This window comes from Coregonus lavaretus (assembly GCF_964263955.1).
Source record: "Coregonus lavaretus genome assembly, chromosome: 21".
In the NCBI taxonomy this organism is placed as follows: domain Eukaryota; kingdom Metazoa; phylum Chordata; class Actinopteri; order Salmoniformes; family Salmonidae; genus Coregonus; species Coregonus lavaretus.
In genome coordinates this window covers 1,083,027-1,100,172 of record NC_140008.1, presented here as the reverse complement: position 1 = coordinate 1,100,172, position 17,146 = coordinate 1,083,027, and the positions used below count along the sequence as shown (strand labels likewise).

At 47.1% G+C, this 17,146-nt stretch overlaps 1 protein-coding gene across 1 annotated transcript; it reads left to right on the top strand.

Annotated features, from left to right (window-relative positions):
* Nucleotides 1-2,031: 2,031 nt before the first annotated feature.
* LOC311148650 (E3 ubiquitin-protein ligase TRIM47-like) lies at nucleotides 2,032-17,132 on the top strand (the record flags this gene model as incomplete). The annotated part of the gene is made up of 3 exons (XM_084185637.1): nucleotides 2,032-2,674; nucleotides 3,100-3,195; nucleotides 16,881-17,132. Exons 1-3 carry the CDS (start codon nucleotides 2,078-2,080, stop codon nucleotides 17,130-17,132), a joined length of 945 nt encoding a protein of 314 aa, XP_084041763.1. The 5' UTR covers nucleotides 2,032-2,077.
* Nucleotides 17,133-17,146: the final 14 nt, after the last annotated feature.

Here is a 17,146-nt window from a genome sequence, read left to right as displayed (position 1 = left end):
ACATTAAAACAGACCCAGTTGCTAGGGCAACCAAGCATGACATTAAAACAGACCCAGTTGCTAGGTCAACCAAGCATGACATTAAAACAGACCCAGTTGCTAGGTCAACCAAGCATGACATTAAAATAGACCCAGTTGCTAGGTCAACCAAGCATGACATTAAAACAGACCCAGTTGCTAGGTCAACCAAGCATGACATTAAAACAGACCCAGTTGCTAGGTCAACCAAGCATGAGAGTAAAAAATACCCAACTGATGGTTAAATTAACCCGTGTTCTGTTAATACTAACAACCCAACATATTGGGTTATTCACGCAACCAAACTGTCTGGGTCAAAATAACCCAACATGTTCTTTCCACTACTTAACCTGCGCTGGGGTACTAAATAAACCAGATTGAGTGCAGTGCAGACATACCTTCACCCCAATACCTATTCTGAACAGGAGTGCTGTGCTCGCCTAAGTGGTGGAGAAACTGAAGAAGACAGGACTCCAGGCTGCTCCTCCTGCTCACTGTCATGCTGGACCTTTAGATGTGGGGTGTGACATCCTCAGTGCAGACAGACCTTCACTCCAAGGCCTAATCTGAGGATAAATAACATGTTGGCTGAGTTGGTGGAGAAACTGAAGAAGACAGGACTTTAGGCTGCTCCCCCTCCTGCTCTGTGCTATGCTGGACCTGGAGATGTGGCGTGTGATTTCTGCACTGGGACCAGAAAGCAGAAAGCCCTCATGTCCTGTCTGGTGTGTCTGGCCTCTTACTGTGAGACTCACCTCCAACCTCACTATGAATCTCCTGCTTTGAAGAAGCACCAGCTGGTCAAAGCCACCGTACAGCTATAGGACCAGCTTTAACATTGCAGATATATTGGAGTTTCTATCTGTGGAATTGTCTGCATCATTTCCAATCCCCCATATATATATATGTTTTGTAAATATTATTTTAAATATATTTTCCTTCTTTATTATTTTCCCCTAACCCTACCACCCCTCCTAAACTAATGGACAAACAATACTTAGGCTTCCACTTCCAGCTTATAAATGTACATACTACATACATTTCACAGACACTACATTTTACATTAGTTATCTTTTGTTTGTTTTTAGTCCCCGCCTTCAGCTACCCTCAGCCCCTCCCATCTATCTCTGAAGACCATCCAGTTTTGATTTCTAGCTGCCATACAGTGCATTCGGAGAGTATTCAGACCCTTTGACTTTTTCAACATTTTATTACGTTACAGCCTTATTCTAAAATTAATAAAACATTTTCCTCATCACTCTACCCACAATACCACATAATGACAGTGTGTCTCTATACCTCAGTCTCTGAAGACACCCAGCAATGGTTAGGATTATTAGAGAAGCTTTTCCTGCTGAAAGGCAGTTTCATTTCATCTGGTTGCAGAAAACAATTCATTGGATATGTTCATAACCCCGTCCACCTATAAGATGTGGGGGGTTTCTGTCTGACTAAGAAGAGATACAAAGAACTCTGATTATAAAACGTCTTCTCTTTTTAGTCCTAGATATGGCTAGGGTTAGGGTTACTGCTGAATGTAGTAACTCTAACCCTGACCCTAGGCCTAACAGTAATAACCACACTGTAATGTAAAGTATTACCTCATTCTCAATGATCAGTCAATACATACAGTATTCATTTAAACTACAGTATATTGTATCAATATCAAGCCCCCCCATTACAACCACTTATTAATTATTATAGACACTTATAATCAGTGTTATAACACATAAGTGTATTATAAGGCATTATGAAGCTTATTAAAATAATTATAATATGTACTTCATAGGAACTGTTACCCTTTATATATTCTAACAACTCATATTTGTTAGATTTATTCCAAATGAAGGGCCCTAACCTAGAAACTAAAATATTTGTCTCCCTCTCCATGTTGAACGCAGTTCTCTCTCTATCCCTCCCTCCCTCCCTCCCTCCCTCTAACCTCACCTATCTGGCAGATCCAGAAAGTCCACGCCCTCCCAAAAACTAACTTATGTGGAAACGAAACTGATCTGAGTCTCTGTGTCGTCTGTCTGTGTGAGAGTGAACAACCGTCCAAATGGCTCAGCACGGAGATCTGCTGGACCAGGACCAGTTCTGTTGTTCTGTCTGTCTGGATCTACTGAAGGAGCCGGTCACTACTGCCTGTGGACACAGTTACTGTAGGCGCTGTATTGAGGGCTGCTGGGATCAGGATGTTCTGAAAGGGGTCTATAGCTGTCCTCAGTGCAGAGAGACCTTCACTCCAAGGCCTAATCTGAGGAAAAATACCATTTTGGCTGAGATGGTGGAGAAACTGAAGAAGACAGGACTCCAGGCTGCTCCCCCTCCTGCTCTGTGCTATGCTGGACCTGGAGATGTGGCGTGTGATGTCTGCACTGGGACCAGAAAGCAGAAAGCCCTCATGTCCTGTCTGGCGTGTCTGGCCTCTTACTGTGAGACTCACCTCCAACCTCACTATGAATCTCCTGCTTTGAAGAAGCACAAGCTGGTCAAAGCCACCGCACAACTACAGGAGAAGATCTGCTCTCATCATGACAAACTGCTGGAGGTTTACTGTCTTACCGATCAGCAGTGTATCTGTCTGCTGTGTACAATGGATGAACATAAAGGCCATAATACAGTGTCAGCTGCAGCAGAGAGGACTGAGAAACAGGTAAGACCAGAACTACTTGTTGGTGACTGTCTGATAAATAAAGAATTAAAGATACAGTAGGATCTGAGGCTGTTTGAATATGAGATAATTCAAATGAAATCGATCCACGGCAGAAGAAATATGAACACAAACTTTGGTGTATATTGAGTTTGCTCCAAATGTATCACCATTTTCTAAAGTCAAACACTATTATCATTCCGAATGCCCTGTTATGAGTCCAAAGTTGAGTTTCAACCCCTTGATACATGTACACCTACCATAAAAACTATAATCATTAACATAGCAACATAGAAAATGTCATATGGTAAAGGGACTACCTCAAGATTTTAGACCTTCCTCTCTATGGGCCCTATGTCCCATTACTATACTATTGATCTACTGGACAAATAAAGCTTGATAGCTCATTGAAGAGTGATTCTCCACAGAGGCAGCTGGGGATGAGTCAGCAGAAGGTCCAGCAGAGATTCCAGGAGAGAGAGAAGGAGCTGAAGAAGCTCCAAAAAGCTGTGAAGTCTCTCAAGGTGAGTATTGTTGACCAGAGGAGACACACCATTTCACTTCTCTCCTCCAGTCAGAGAGAGAGAGAGAGGCCCCTATCCAATCCCACTGTTGGGAACAGGCTGTCTGAACCCCTTTCAGAGAATAGACTGCTTAATGTAACTGATGGGATATGAACCTGGGTCTTGATCATTACACCAAGAGGACATTCCCCATTGGGCCGTGGGCCGACACTGATTTTGAAGTCGCAGGCAGGGCTACCTCATCACATGACTTTAAGTAACCATGACTGACTCATGTCCCCTATACATACAGCGGCTTGCAAAAGTATTCTCCCCCTTGGCATTTTTCCTATTTTCTTGCCTTACAACCTGGAATTAAAATGGATTTTTTGGGGGGTTTGTATCATTTGATTTACACAACATGCCTAACACTTTGAAGATGCAAAATATTTTTTATTGTGTGAAACAAACAAGAAATAAGATAAAAAAACACAACACTTGAGCGTGCATTACTATTCACATGCATAACTGCTCCTTCAGGGTTATCTTTGGTCTGTTTGTTGCCCTCCTTGCCTGGTCCATGAGTTTTGGTGGGCGGCCTCTTTTGGCAGGTTTGTTGTGGTGCCATATTCTTTCAATTTTTTAATAATGGATTTAATGGTGCTCCGTGGGATGTTGAAAGTTTCTGATATTTTTTTATAACCCAACCCTGATCTGTACTTCTCCACAACATTGTCCCTGACCTGTTTGGAGAGCTCCTTGGTCTTCATGGTGCTGCTTGCTTGATGGTGCCCCTTGCTTAGTGGTGTTGCAGACTCTTGGGCCTTTCAGAACAGGTGTACAGTGGGGGAAAAAAGTATTTAGTCAGCCACCAATTGTGCAAGTTCTCCCACTTAAAAAGATGAGAGAGGCCTGTAATTTTCATCATAGGTACACGTCAACTATGACAGACAAAATGAGAGAAAAAAAATCCAGAAAATCACATTGTAGGATTTTTAATGAATTTATTTGCAAATTATGGTGGAAAATAAGTATTTGGTCAATAACAAAAGTTTCTCAATACTTTGTTATATACCCTTTGTTGGCAACGACACAGGTCAAACGTTTTCTGTAAGTCTTCACAAGGTTTTCACACACTGTTGCTGGTATTTTGGCCCATTCCTCCATGCAGATCTCCTCTAGAGCAGTGATGTTTTGGGGCTGTCGCTGGGCAACACAGACTTTCAACTCCCTCCAAAGATTTTCTATGGGGTTGAGATCTGGAGACTGTCTAGGCCACTCCAGGACCTTGAAATGCCACTCCTTCTAAGCCACTCCTTCGTTGCCCGGGCGATGTGTTTGGGATCATTGTCATGCTGAAAGACCCAGCCACGTTTCATCTTCAATGCCCTTGCTGATGGAAGGAGGTTTTCACTCAAAATCTCACGATACATGGCCCCATTCATTCTTTCCTTTACACGGATCAGTCGTCCTGGTCCCTTTGCAGAAAAACAGCCCCAAAGCATGATGTTTCCACCCCATGCTTCACAGTAGGTATGGTGTTCTTTGGATGCAACTCAGCATTCTTTGTCCTCCAAACACGACGAGTTGAGTTTTTACCAAAAAGTTCTATTTTGGTTTCATCTGACCATATGACATTCTTCCAATCCTCTTCTGGATCATCCAAATGCACTCTAGCAAACTTCAGACGTGCCTGGACAAGTACTGGCTTAAGCAGGGGGACACGTCTGGCACTGCAGGATTTGAGTCCCTGGCGTAGTGTGTTACTGATTGTAGGCTTTGTTACTTTGGTCCCAGCTCTCTGCAGGTCATTCACTAGGTCCCCCTGTGTGGTTCTGGGATTTTTGCTCACCGTTCTTGTGATCATTTTGACCCCACGGGGTGAGATCTTGCGTGGAGCCCCAGATCGAGGGAGATTATCAGTGGTCTTGTATGTCTTCCATTTCCTAATAATTGCTTCCACAGTTGATTTCTTCAAACCAAGCTGCTTACCTATTGCAGATTCAGTCTTCCCAGCCTGGTGCAGGTCTACAATTTTGTTTCTGGTGTCCTTTGACAGCTCTTTGGTCTTGGCCATAGTGGAGTTTGGAGTGTGACTGTTTGAGGTTGTGGACAGGTGTCTTTTATACTGATAACAAGTTCAAACAGGTGCCATTAATACAGGTAACGAGTGGAGGACAGAGGAGCCTCTTAAAGAAGAAGTTACAGGTCTGTTAGAGCCAGAAATCTTGTTTGTTTGTAGGTGACCAAATACTTATTTTCCACCATAATTTGCAAATAAAGTCATTAAAAATCCTACAATATGTTTTTCTGGATTTTTTTTCTCAATTTGTCTGTCATAGTTGACGTATACCTATGATGAAAATTACAGGCCTCTCTCATCTTTTTAAGTGGGAGAACTTGCACAATTGGTGGCTGACTAAATACTTTTTCCCCCCACTGTATATATACTGAGATCATGTGACAGATCATGTGACACATCATGTGACACTTAGATTGCACACAGGTGGACTTTATTTAACTAATTATGTGACTTCTGAAGGTAATTGGTTGCACCAGATCTTATTTAGGGGCTTCATAGCAAAGGGGGTGAATGCATATGCACACACCACTTTTCCGTTATTAATGTTTTTGAATTTTTTTGAAACAAGTTATTTTTGTCATTTCACTTCACCAATTTGGACTATTTTGTGTATGTCCATTTCATGAAATCCAAATAAAAATCAATTTAAGTTACATGTTGTAATGCAACAAAATAGGAACAACGCCAAGGGGGATGAATACTTTTGCAAGGCACTCTCTCGCTCGCTCTCTTTCTCAATTCAAACATTCACAATTCAAAAATTCACATTGCCAAAGCAAGTGAAATAGATAATAAACAAAAGTGAAATAAACAATCATTTCACTCACAAAAGTTTTAAAGGAATAGACATTTCAAATGTTATAATTCAAGTGCAAACAGAGTGAGCCATTCGCCAGACTGAGTTCTGGAGGTGAAATGGAAATGAATGAGGGAGAGTTAAGTGAGGTAGAAGGTGTGGTGAAGAGCTCAGAACCAGAGCCTGGCATCAATGGACATGATAAAGAAGAATCTGGTGCAGTAGGAGTTACATTGTTGGAGAAAGTGGATCCATACCTTTTGACAGATCCATTTGTGGTTTCAGGGTGGGTGGGAAAGGAGTTGGGTGCAGTTGAATCAGTGAAGGTAACCTGTAGTGGACTTGTGATATTTGTTTGTGTTTCTTCTGACCAGAGGGAGTGGGCGCTCCGTGTCACGCAACTTGGGTCAAGATCTGTTTCTTGCTTTGCTCTTAGGAACAGGACACCATTGAAAGGAGTGATTTCTGGGGTAGCGTTAAGTGTGGAGGTGGAGCAATTCAAGTTTAAGCTTCCTGGTGTTTGTGATGCCCGCCGTTTGGTGCAACACAGACCCGGTGGTGAGCGTGGTGAAACAGAGGAGTCACTGTCAGTCCTTTTGAGGTTTGAGTCTTTACCCGACAAAGTCATGGTAGGATATATCAGTTATCCTGTTAGAGCTTTGTGCCGAATCCACTGTGCTGATTCAGGTGCAACGTTTATGGTCATGTTGCAGCAGTTTGTAGGAGGGAGATTCCAAGATGTGGGAAGTGTGCAGGAGGGCATGGGATAGAGGATTGTGTAGTTTCGGTGGATAAAGTTGTGTGTGTCAACTGTTGGGATGCCCATGTTGCTGGGGATCTGAAGTGTCCGGTGCGAGAGAGGCAGGTTGAGGTGGCTAGAGTCAGAGTAGTGCAGAAGGTGTCGTATGCTGAGACAGTGAAGAAAGTAGAGGAGGATGGGTCAAGGGTGAGAGATCCTGAGAGGATCCCTGTGAGTAGTAGATCTGTGCCAGCACAGAGGGATAGGCCAACGAGTGATATATGCTTCAGTAAAGTTAGCTTCTTAGAGTTCATAGCAATGGTTATCAACTGTACCGCAGAAATGGAACGTAAATCACAGAAAATAGATATTGTGGTGGCAGCTGCAGAGAAGTATTTGGGCATACAAGATTTGACTTCAGAAGAGTTACAGGGTGTGTTGAGTGGTGTTGTCCCGTCCTCCCAGGCCGTTGGCATGGTGCAGGAGCAGATAGGGTCAAAGTAGTGGAATGGGGTAGTGGGTATTTAATGAGTGTAGGGTTAGTTGGAAGGGTGTTTTTTAAAATTATTTTAATTTCCCCTTTTCCCATTTTGTATCACATAGTAAAATGGATTGATATTATGGTCCAGTTGGGGGCGGTAATGCAACATATTGGATACCAACCGCCGTTAAACTCCAAAGAAGAAGAAATGTTATGTTACGCTATGTACAGTGTTGTAACGATGACTCTGTCTCTCTCATTCCATCACTTTCGCGGTACTTGGTTGTGTGGGTCTCTGGTTATGAATGGGGTGCTGACAGATAATCATTGATGGATATTTATAGAGCTCTGATCAGGACGACAATTGATTATGAGTGTATATTTTATGGAACAGCGGCAAAGACAGAATCCAGAATAAAGTTTTATGGATATGTATTGGTGCTTTTAAATCAACATCTGTATGTGCCTTACTGGTGGAGGCAGGTGAGATGCCTTTGGATATACAGCGTAAAAAATTGTCATTATCTTATTGGGTTGAAAGGCTGTGAGGTTGAGCATCCCACTGCTACTGTTCTAGATGACTGTTGGGAATATACTAGTAGACAAGGCAGTGGTTTTGGTTGGACAGTTGGAAAGCTTGCTGATGAGAGTGGTTTGAGGGAGTTGGAGGTTGGCCCTTCTGTGGTGATAGGGGATGTTCCTCCATGGTTACTCCCAGACCCTGTTGTTGATCTAACCTTGGTAGAGAAACGGAAAGATTGGTCAGAAGTCAGTGATATAGTGAAACTGGTTGACAATTACATTGGTAGAGGTTTTTATGCATTTTTACTGCTTTTCACAGACGGATCCAAGGACCCAGATAGTGGGCTCACAGGAGCAGGCATTTACGTTCCTGAATTTGATGTGCAGATATGTAGAAGACTAACAGATGAACTGTCAGTATACTCAGTTGAACTGTTGGTGATAATAGTTGCCCTCCAGTGGTTGGAGGACGTACAACCTGTTAGAATTATAGTATACTCAGATTTGTCTGTATTTAATAGTTTATCATCTGGTAAATATAATAGGAGTGACCTGCTATTGGAGGTATTAATGTTATTATGGAGAATTGAGAGAATGGGTGTAGTAGTGACATTCTGCTGGGTCCCAGCACATTCCGGTGTGGAAGGGAATGAAATTGTAGACCAGTTAGCTAAAAGATCTTTGAAACAAGATATAATTGATATTAATGTTCCACTGGGTAGAGGTGAGGCCAAATGTAAGATCAGAGCCATTTTGATAGATGTGTGGCAGAAGAGATGGTACTCTGAGCACAAGGGCCGGCATTTATATGAATAGTTTACAGTTTTACAGAAAGGTCGATGGACCAAGATTCAAAAGTCAGATTAGGAAGGAAGAGGTGGTGTTTACTTGATTGCGCTTAGGACATTGTACATTGAACTCGTCATTACATCTGGTTGGCAAGCATGGGAATGGTTTGTGTCTGGAGGGTACGTCGATGAAACGGTGGAGCATGTGTTGTTATATTGTTGTTAGTATGTTGAAGAGAGGGAAAGATTGAAGTGTAGGGTCATTGAGGTTGGACGGGGTTGGGGGGGTTTGGAAGGGATTTTGGGGATGGGGGAGGGTCTATTAGAAGTTAGTAGGGCTCTTCTTTATTTTCTCAGAAGTACTGAGTTAGGTAGGAGGATTTAGAAATGTTGGAAACCGTGATTGACCACACACTCCAGCACAGTAGGTGGCGGCATGCACTTAATAAGTTATTGCCACGCTTTCACAGAGGCCTAGTTTACATTTACATGTGAGTCATTTAGCAGACGCTCTTATTCAGAACGACTAGGGTTAAGTGCCTAAATCTGTCAATGTACAAGGGTACAGATTTCTCACCTAGTCGGCTCGGGGATTCGAACCAGCCACCTTTCGATTACTGCCCAACGCTCTTAACCGCTAGATTAAGAGTGTCTGCTAAATGACTCACATGTAAACTAAAGGTAAACAATCCACAAAAAGGCAAATGGTCGTAGATAAATGGTCAACTGGTTAAATAAAAGACTGCTCTTAGAACTTTCAGACTGCCATTGTTTTGGGGAAATAGGGACATGTCTGTCTATTTCACCAATTATGTCAAATATATGTATTAATTTTAACGGTTTGAAGTTCTACATCATTTTAATCAAGATAACCTATTATGTCTAATGATGTAAGTTTGGGCAGCGTATTGCTGGTAGTTAAAACGTCCCAAAAAAAACATGTACTCCTGGAGCTCTGAGGTCGTCCCATTGTTTCCTTTAGGGGAAATATAGGTATGTCTCTTTATTTCACAAAATATCTCACAATTGTATATTTCAAGTCAGACTCCATTTTAATCAGGATAATCTCCTCTTTCTAATGACATCAGGTTGGGCAGTGTACTCTGCTGTCATCGATCGCTAGACCAGAAATAGTCAGAAGTTAAAAAAAATTCCTACTTCCTGGTAATGCAGATATAAGCACACTTGGCACCATCGAGGTGAGGATGTTTACTTTCTACACCAGTTGTTATTTATTACTTATGTTTTTCTGTTTCGTCCTAAAAACAGATTGTAGTGTTGAAATAAAAAGGTAGACATTTTTTGGTGCCATTTAGGGAAAATTGAATTCTAAGGATCATTCCAGTCAGAAGAGGCTCAGTGATGGTTCGCTTCAATTCATTTGCTTTGGCCTCAGGCTAGTGTTCCATCTCAGCCAATGCTCTTTGGCTGTTTTACAACCTTCAGTGAATTTTGACTTGTTCTGTTGTCCAGCCTACTAGGACTCAGGGGGCAGAGGCTGGGAGGAGAGTAGAGCAGGGTCAAGTGGTGGTGGTACCAGGAGGGAGGAGAGTAGAGCAGGGTCAAGTGGTGGTGGTACCAGGAAGGAGGAGAGTAGAGCAGGGTCAAGTGGTGGTGGTACCAGGAGGGAGGAGAGTAGAGCAGGGTCAAGTGGTGGTTTGTACCAGGAAGGAGGAGAGTAGAGCAGGGTCAAGTGGTGGTGGTACCAGGAGGGAGGAGAGTAGAGCAGGGTCAAGTGGTGGTGGTACCAGGAAGGAGGAGAGTAGAGCAGGGTCAAGTGGTGGTGGTACCAGGAAGGAGGAGAGTAGAGCAGGGTCAAGTGGTGGAGGTACCAGGAGGAAGGAGAGTAGAGCAGGGTCAAGTGGTGGTGGTACCAGGAGGGAGGAGAGTAGAGCAGGGCCAAGTGGTGGTGGTACCAGGAGGGAGGAGAGTAGAGCAGGGTCAAGTGGTGGTGGTACCAGGAAGGGAGGAGAGTAGACCAGGGTCAAGTGGTGGTGGTCCAGGAGGGAGGAGAGTAGACCAGGGTCAAGTGGTGGTGGTACCAGGAGGGAGGAGAGTAGAGCAGGGTCAAGTTATGGTGCGCAGGCCGTGGAGAAAGCGGTGGTGGGGAGGTTGCAGCTGGGCTACATGAGCTGAGGCAGGTTTCTGTAGTAACAGAGACTCCGGTGGGCGAAGGCTTGGTGGGCTCATCCCAGGAAATATTGCCTGTAATTGGGGAAGAGGCTCTGATCAGGGGGGAAGTGCAGGGGGGCAGAGACTGGGGAGGAGGAGGACGGTACCGTGCCAATGGAGGAGGAGGAAGAGGGGGGAGGTGAGTCTGCGGGAGCGGAGGACAAGGCGGTCTCGTTTTCAGACGGCTCATTGGATCCAGAGCTGACAGACAGTCAGGCTGAGGGCCCAGTATATACGTTGAGAGAACTTTCTAGGTTCCTGATGGAGACTAAAGGGGAAAAAGAAGGTTCTGCTGGAGTCTTATTTTATTGATCCTGGAAGGTTTGTAAGGTCCGTACAACACGTGATGAAGAATGAGGGGTTTAGTGTCCTCTCACCCAGGAAGCGGTATAGGCTGAGAAAATGGCTCATGGGTTCTTAAGGGCATGTCTTCAGAATCTGCTTAAATGGATGGTTTTTTCTGGCATGGCGGCTTTATGGGCTTCTCTACTGGTTTCTGATTGTGGTGATTTCCCTCCCACCTCTTATGGAGATTTCACGGTTAGACTTCCTTAACATGAACGGCAGCAGAGACTGGGGGAATATGTCAAACAAAAACATTAAAATGTCAAAAGAGGTGTGTAAGGGTAGGTTGTTAGTGGTTAGAGCCCAAATAATGACCTTGTCTTTACTTTCATAAATGTGTATGTACCTAGTACAGGGCTCAGTTCTCTGTTTCACCAAATTCAATGTAAAGCTCTTACAAAATGCCACTTTTTGCTCAAGCTTCCAAGGCTTTTGGGAGAGGTGGGGACAGCAGAAGGGGGAGTTTGAGTCTCTCAGTCAGTGGTGGGACGTAGGGAAAGCACATATTCAGGTTTTCTGTCAGCAGTATACAGATTTTTCCTCTTCAGAGGCCAGGAGAGTACTGGGGGAGCTTGAGTGGTTCATAAGTGAGGTGGAGGCTGAGCTGGTGGGGCAAGGTAGGGTGGGGCTACAAGATAATCTATCTGAACTACGCAGGGACCTTGTGGCTTTCTTTTCAGAGAAAGCAAAAGGATCACTTGTAAGAGCTAGTTTTTCCATGTTGAGAGAGATGGATGCTCCCAGCTCTTTAGGTTTGGAGAAACAGACTGGGGAAACCAAGAAAATCCATTGTTTACGTTGGTCTGATGGGCGGGTAACTTCTGTTGTGGGGGAGATGAGGGAGCCTGATGGGTGGGTAACTTCTGTTGTGGGGAGATGAGGGAGCCTGATGGGTGGGTAACTTCTGTTGTGGGGAGATGAGGGAGCCTGATGGGTGGGTAACTTCTGTTGTGGGGAGATGAGGGAGCCTGATGGGTGGGTAACTTCTGTTGTGGGGAGATGAGGGAGCCTGATGGGTGGGTAACTTCTGTTGTGGGGAGATGAGGGAGCCTGATGGGTGGGTAACTTCTGTTGTGGGGGAGAGGAGGGAGCCTGATGGGTGGGTAACTTCTGTTGTGGGGGAGATGAGGGAGCCTGATGGGTGGGTAACTTCTGTTGTGGGGAGATGAGGGAGCCTGATGGGTGGGTAACTTCTGTTGTGGGGAGATGAGGGAGCCTGATGGGTGGGTAACTTCTGTTGTGGGGGAGAGGAGGGAGCCTGATGGGTGGGTAACTTCTGTTGTGGGGAGATAAGGGAGCCTGATGGGTGGGTAACTTCTGTTGTGGGGGAGATGAGGGAGCCTGATGGGTGGGTAACTTCTGTTGTGGGGAGATGAGGGAGCCTGATGGGTGGGTAACTTCTGTTGTGGGGAGATGAGGGAGCCTGATGGGTGGGTAACTTCTGTTGTGGGGAGATGAGGGAGCCTGATGGGTGGGTAACTTCTGTTGTGGGGGAGAGGAGGGAGCCTGATGGGTGGGTAACTTCTGTTGTGTGGGAGATGAGGGAGCCTGATGGGTGGGTAACTTCTGTTGTGGGGAGATGAGGGAGCCTGATGGGTGGGTAACTTCTGTTGTGGGGGAGAGGAGGGAGCCTGATGGGTGGGTAACTTCTGTTGTGGGGAGATGAGGGAGCCTGATGGGTGGGTAACTTCTGTTGTGGGGAAGATGAGGGAGCCTGATGGGTGGGTAACTTCTGTTGTGGGGGAGATGAGGGAGCCTGATGGGTGGGTAACTTCTGTTGTGGAGTAGATAAGGGAGCCTGATGGGTGGGTAACTTCTGTTGTGGGGAGAGGAGGGAGCCTGATGGGTGGGTAACTTCTGTTGTGGGGAGATGAGGGAGCCTGATGGGTGGGTAACTTCTGTTGTGGGGAGATGAGGGATCCTGATGGGTGGGTAACTTCTGTTGTGGGGAGAAGAGGGAGCCTGATGGGTGGGTAACTTCTGTTGTGGGGAGATGAGGGAGCCTGATGGGTGGGTAACTTCTGTTGTGGGGAGATGAGGGAGCCTGATGGGTGGGTAACTTCTGTTGTGGGGAGATGAGGGAGCCTGATGGGTGCGTAACTTCTGTTGTGGGGAGATGAGGGAGCCTGATGGGTGGGTAACTTCTGTTGTGGGGGAGATGAGGGAGCCTGATGGGTGGGTAACTTCTGTTGTGAGGGAGATGAGGGAGCCTGATGGGTGGGTAACTTCTGTTGTGGGGAGATGAGGGAGCCTGATGGGTGGGTAACTTCTGTTGTGGGGAGATGAGGGAGCCTGATGGGTGGGTAACTTCTGTTGTGGGGAGATGAGGGAGCCTGATGGGTGGGTAACTTCCGTTGTGGGGAGATGAGGGAGCCTGATGGGTGGGTAACTTCTGTTGTGGGGAGAGGAGGGAGCCTGATGGGTGGGTAACTTCTGTTGTGGGGAGATGAGGGAGCCTGATGGGTGGGTAACTTCTGTTGTGGGGGAGAGGAGGGAGCCTGATGGGTGGGTAACTTCTGTTGTGGGGGAGATGAGGGAGCCTGATGGGTGGGTAACTTCTGTTGTGGGGAGAGGAGGGAGCCTGATGGGTGGGTAACTTCTGTTGTGGGGAGATGAGGGAGCCTGATGGGTGGGTAACTTCTGTTGTGGGGAGATGAGGGAGCCTGATGGGTGGGTAACTTCTGTTGTGGGGAGATGAGGGAGCCTGATAGGTGGGTAACTTCTGTTGTGGGGGAGAGGAGGGAGCCTGATGGGTGGGTAACTTCTGTTGTGGGGAGATGAGGGAACCTGCTGGGTGTGTAACTTCTGTTGTGGGGAGATGAGGGAGCCTGATATGTGGGTAACTTCTGTTGTGGGGAGATGAGGGAGCCTGATGGGTGGGTAACTTCTGTTGTGGGGGAGAGGAGGGAGCCTGATGGGTGGGTAACTTCTGTTGTGGGGAGATGAGGGAGCCTGATGGGTGGGTAACTTCTGTTGTGGGGAGATGAGGGAGCCTGATGGGTGGGTAACTTCTGTTGTGGGGAGATGAGGGAGCCTGATTGGTGGGTAACTTCTGTTGTGGGGAGATGAGGGAGCCTGATGGGTGGGTAACTTCTGTTGTGGGGAGATGAGGGAGCCTGATGGGTGGGTAACTTCTGTTGTGGGGAGATGAGGGAGCCTGATGGGTGGGTAACTTCTGTTGTGGGGAGATGAGGGAGCCTGATGGGTGGGTAACTTCTGTTGTGGGGGAGATGAGGGAGCCTGATGGGTGGGTAACTTCTGTTGTGGGGGAGATGAGGGAGCCTGATGGGTGGGTAACTTCTGTTGTGGGGGAGATGAGGGAGCCTGATGGGTGGGTAACTTCTGTTGTGGGGAGATGAGGGAGCCTGATGGGTGGGTAACTTCTGTTGTGGGGAGATGAGGGAGCCTGATGGGTGGGTAACTTCTGTTGTGGGGAGATGAGGGAGCCTGATGGGTGGGTAACTTCTGTTGTGGGGGAGATGAGGGAACCTGATGGGTGGGTAACTTCTGTTGTGGGGAGATGAGGGAGCCTGATGGGTGGGTAACTTCTGTTGTGGGGGAGATGAGGGAGCCTGATGGGCGGGTAACTTCTGTTGTGGGGAGATGAGGGAGCCTGATGGGTGGGTAACTTCTGTTGTGGGGAGATGAGGGAGCCTGATGGCTGGGTAACTTCTGTTGTGGGGAGATGAGGGAGCCTGATGGGTGGGTAACTTCTGTTGTGAGGAGATGAGGCTGCGGCTGTGGAGTTGTACTCTGATTTATAGAGGGCAGAACTCTGTGATCCTGGGTTTTCTCAGGTTCTGCTCACAGACCTTTCCAAACTCTCTCTGTCACAGAGAAATCAAATAGACATTTCCCTGGCCTTTTACAAACTCTCAGCTGCTATCTCACAGACGGTCTGCCTGTGGATTTTTATAAAAAGTTCTGGGGAATTATTGAACAGAACGTGTGTTGCGTGAGTGCGTCGGGGTGGGGGAGCTGTCTCTAAGCTGTAGACGGGAGGCTTTGACTCTCCTGCCCAAAATAGGGGATTTGAGCGACATAAAGAACTGGAGGCCTGTGGCATTGCTCTGTTTGGACTATAAGGTCTTTACCAAGGTCCTCGTTAACAGACTGAAGTCCCACCTGGACTCTATTGTACACAAGGACCAAACGTACTGTGGACCAGGACGCTCAATCACAGACAATCTGTTCATAATCAGGAGAAAGCATTTGATAGGGTGGACCATGAATATCTGTTCAATGTGTTGTTTTGGTTGTGGGGAGAATTTTGTGGCCTGTGTTCAAATGCTGTACGCTGGGGCTTCATGTATGGTCAAGGTGTGGGGAGGGCTCAGTAGGCCAGTCTGGGTAGGGAGGGGCATTCACCAGGGATGCCCTCTGTCAGGGCAGCTATACACTCTTGTTATTGAGCCCTTTCTGGGCCTGCTACGCAGGAGGCTACAGGGAGTGTGGGAGCCAGGCATAGGGTTGGGGACAGGCATAGCAGTGGCAGCATACGCTGATGACGTCTGTGTTGGTTAGGGATGAGCAGAACCTACAGGCCCTGGAGAATAGTTTGAGGGTGTACGAGGGGGCGTCTTCTGCTTAGGTAAACTGGGGCAAGAGTGAGGCTCTGTTATGTGGGGCATGGAGGGACAGGGCACCTCCGCAGCTTCCAGGGGGGTTGCAGTGGGGCAGTGAGTGGCTCAAGATGCTTGGGGTGTATCTGGGCTCGGAGGGTTGGGATAGGAAGAACTGGGAAGGAGTGTCACAAGCGGTGGTGTCGAGGCTGACGAAGTGGAGGTGGCTCATCTCCCAAGTGGCATACAGAGGGGCGGTGCTGATCATCAACAACTTGGTGGCATCCTCTCTATGGCTTAAATTGGCCATTCTCAACGCCCCCCGGTGGTCTGCTTGTGGACCTGCAGCGCAAGTTAGTGAATTTTTTCTGGTCGGGGTGGCAGCGTTCTGACTCAGCAGCACAGAGGCTACTGTACCGTACGGAGGTGGGCTGGAGGGAACCAGCATGTGCTCTGTTGAGGAGGGCTGGTGGTTTGGGGCTGGATCAGCAGCTCTTCATCATGCGGCAGGAGAGACTCCATACAGCAGGGGTCTCTGATTTCTATGCTGCAGTACTGAGGGCTGGAGCAGCCTGAGGAGGGGCCACCACCGTTTCCACCACTGCAAGTGACAGCAGAGACTGGGGACTGGCAGGAGAGTCCGGAGGACTTACTGACTTTTAACACTCTGAGCTTAGTGGGAGTGAAGGGGCATCAGTGGCAGGGGGTTGTGGGGGCTGAGAGCATGGCAGGGTATAGGTGGAGGGGCTCTATAAGCTCCCAGTGCTGGAAAGGTCAGGGGTCGTCCAGTGGAGGGTATTACATGGAGCCCTGGACACCAATAGCTGGTTGGCTCGGGTTGACCTGGGAGTTGGGGAGGGGTGTCCGTTTTCTGCAATGACAGACTGTTCATCATGTTTTTTCTGTGTTGCCAGGGTAATGCCATTACTGTTGACGCCTTAGGGTTGAGTTTGAGTTGTACAAAATGATCAACAGTGTGGAGATGTTTCAGGAGGTATGGGGGCTCAGGGGGGCTGTCTGTACGGCTGGAGAGGAGGGGTTGGATGGACGGTTGGAATGTGGTGCTGGTTGGTGTATTGTACTGTGGTGTTGGGTACTGGATAATGTGATTGTGTGGAGGTTGTGGTGGCACGCAATGTGCTTTTAGGGGTGGGGGTGTTAGTGTAATGAGGATGGCTCATTAAAGTAAGACAAGTCTCTCTCTCTCTCTCTTAACAGCGCTCTGCACAGGCAGCAGTGGAGGACAGTGATAAGATCTTTACTGAGCTGATCCGCTCCATTGAGAGAAGACGCTCTGAGGTGAAGGATCTGATCAGAGCCCAAGAGAAGGCTCAAGTGAGTCAAGCTGAAGGACTCCTGGAGCAACTGGAGCAGGAGATAGCTGAGCTGAGGAAGAGAAGCACTGAGCTGGAGCAGCTCTCACACACAGAGGATCACATCCATTTCCTCCAGGTAACTCAACTGCCTTGATACATGTGATATGA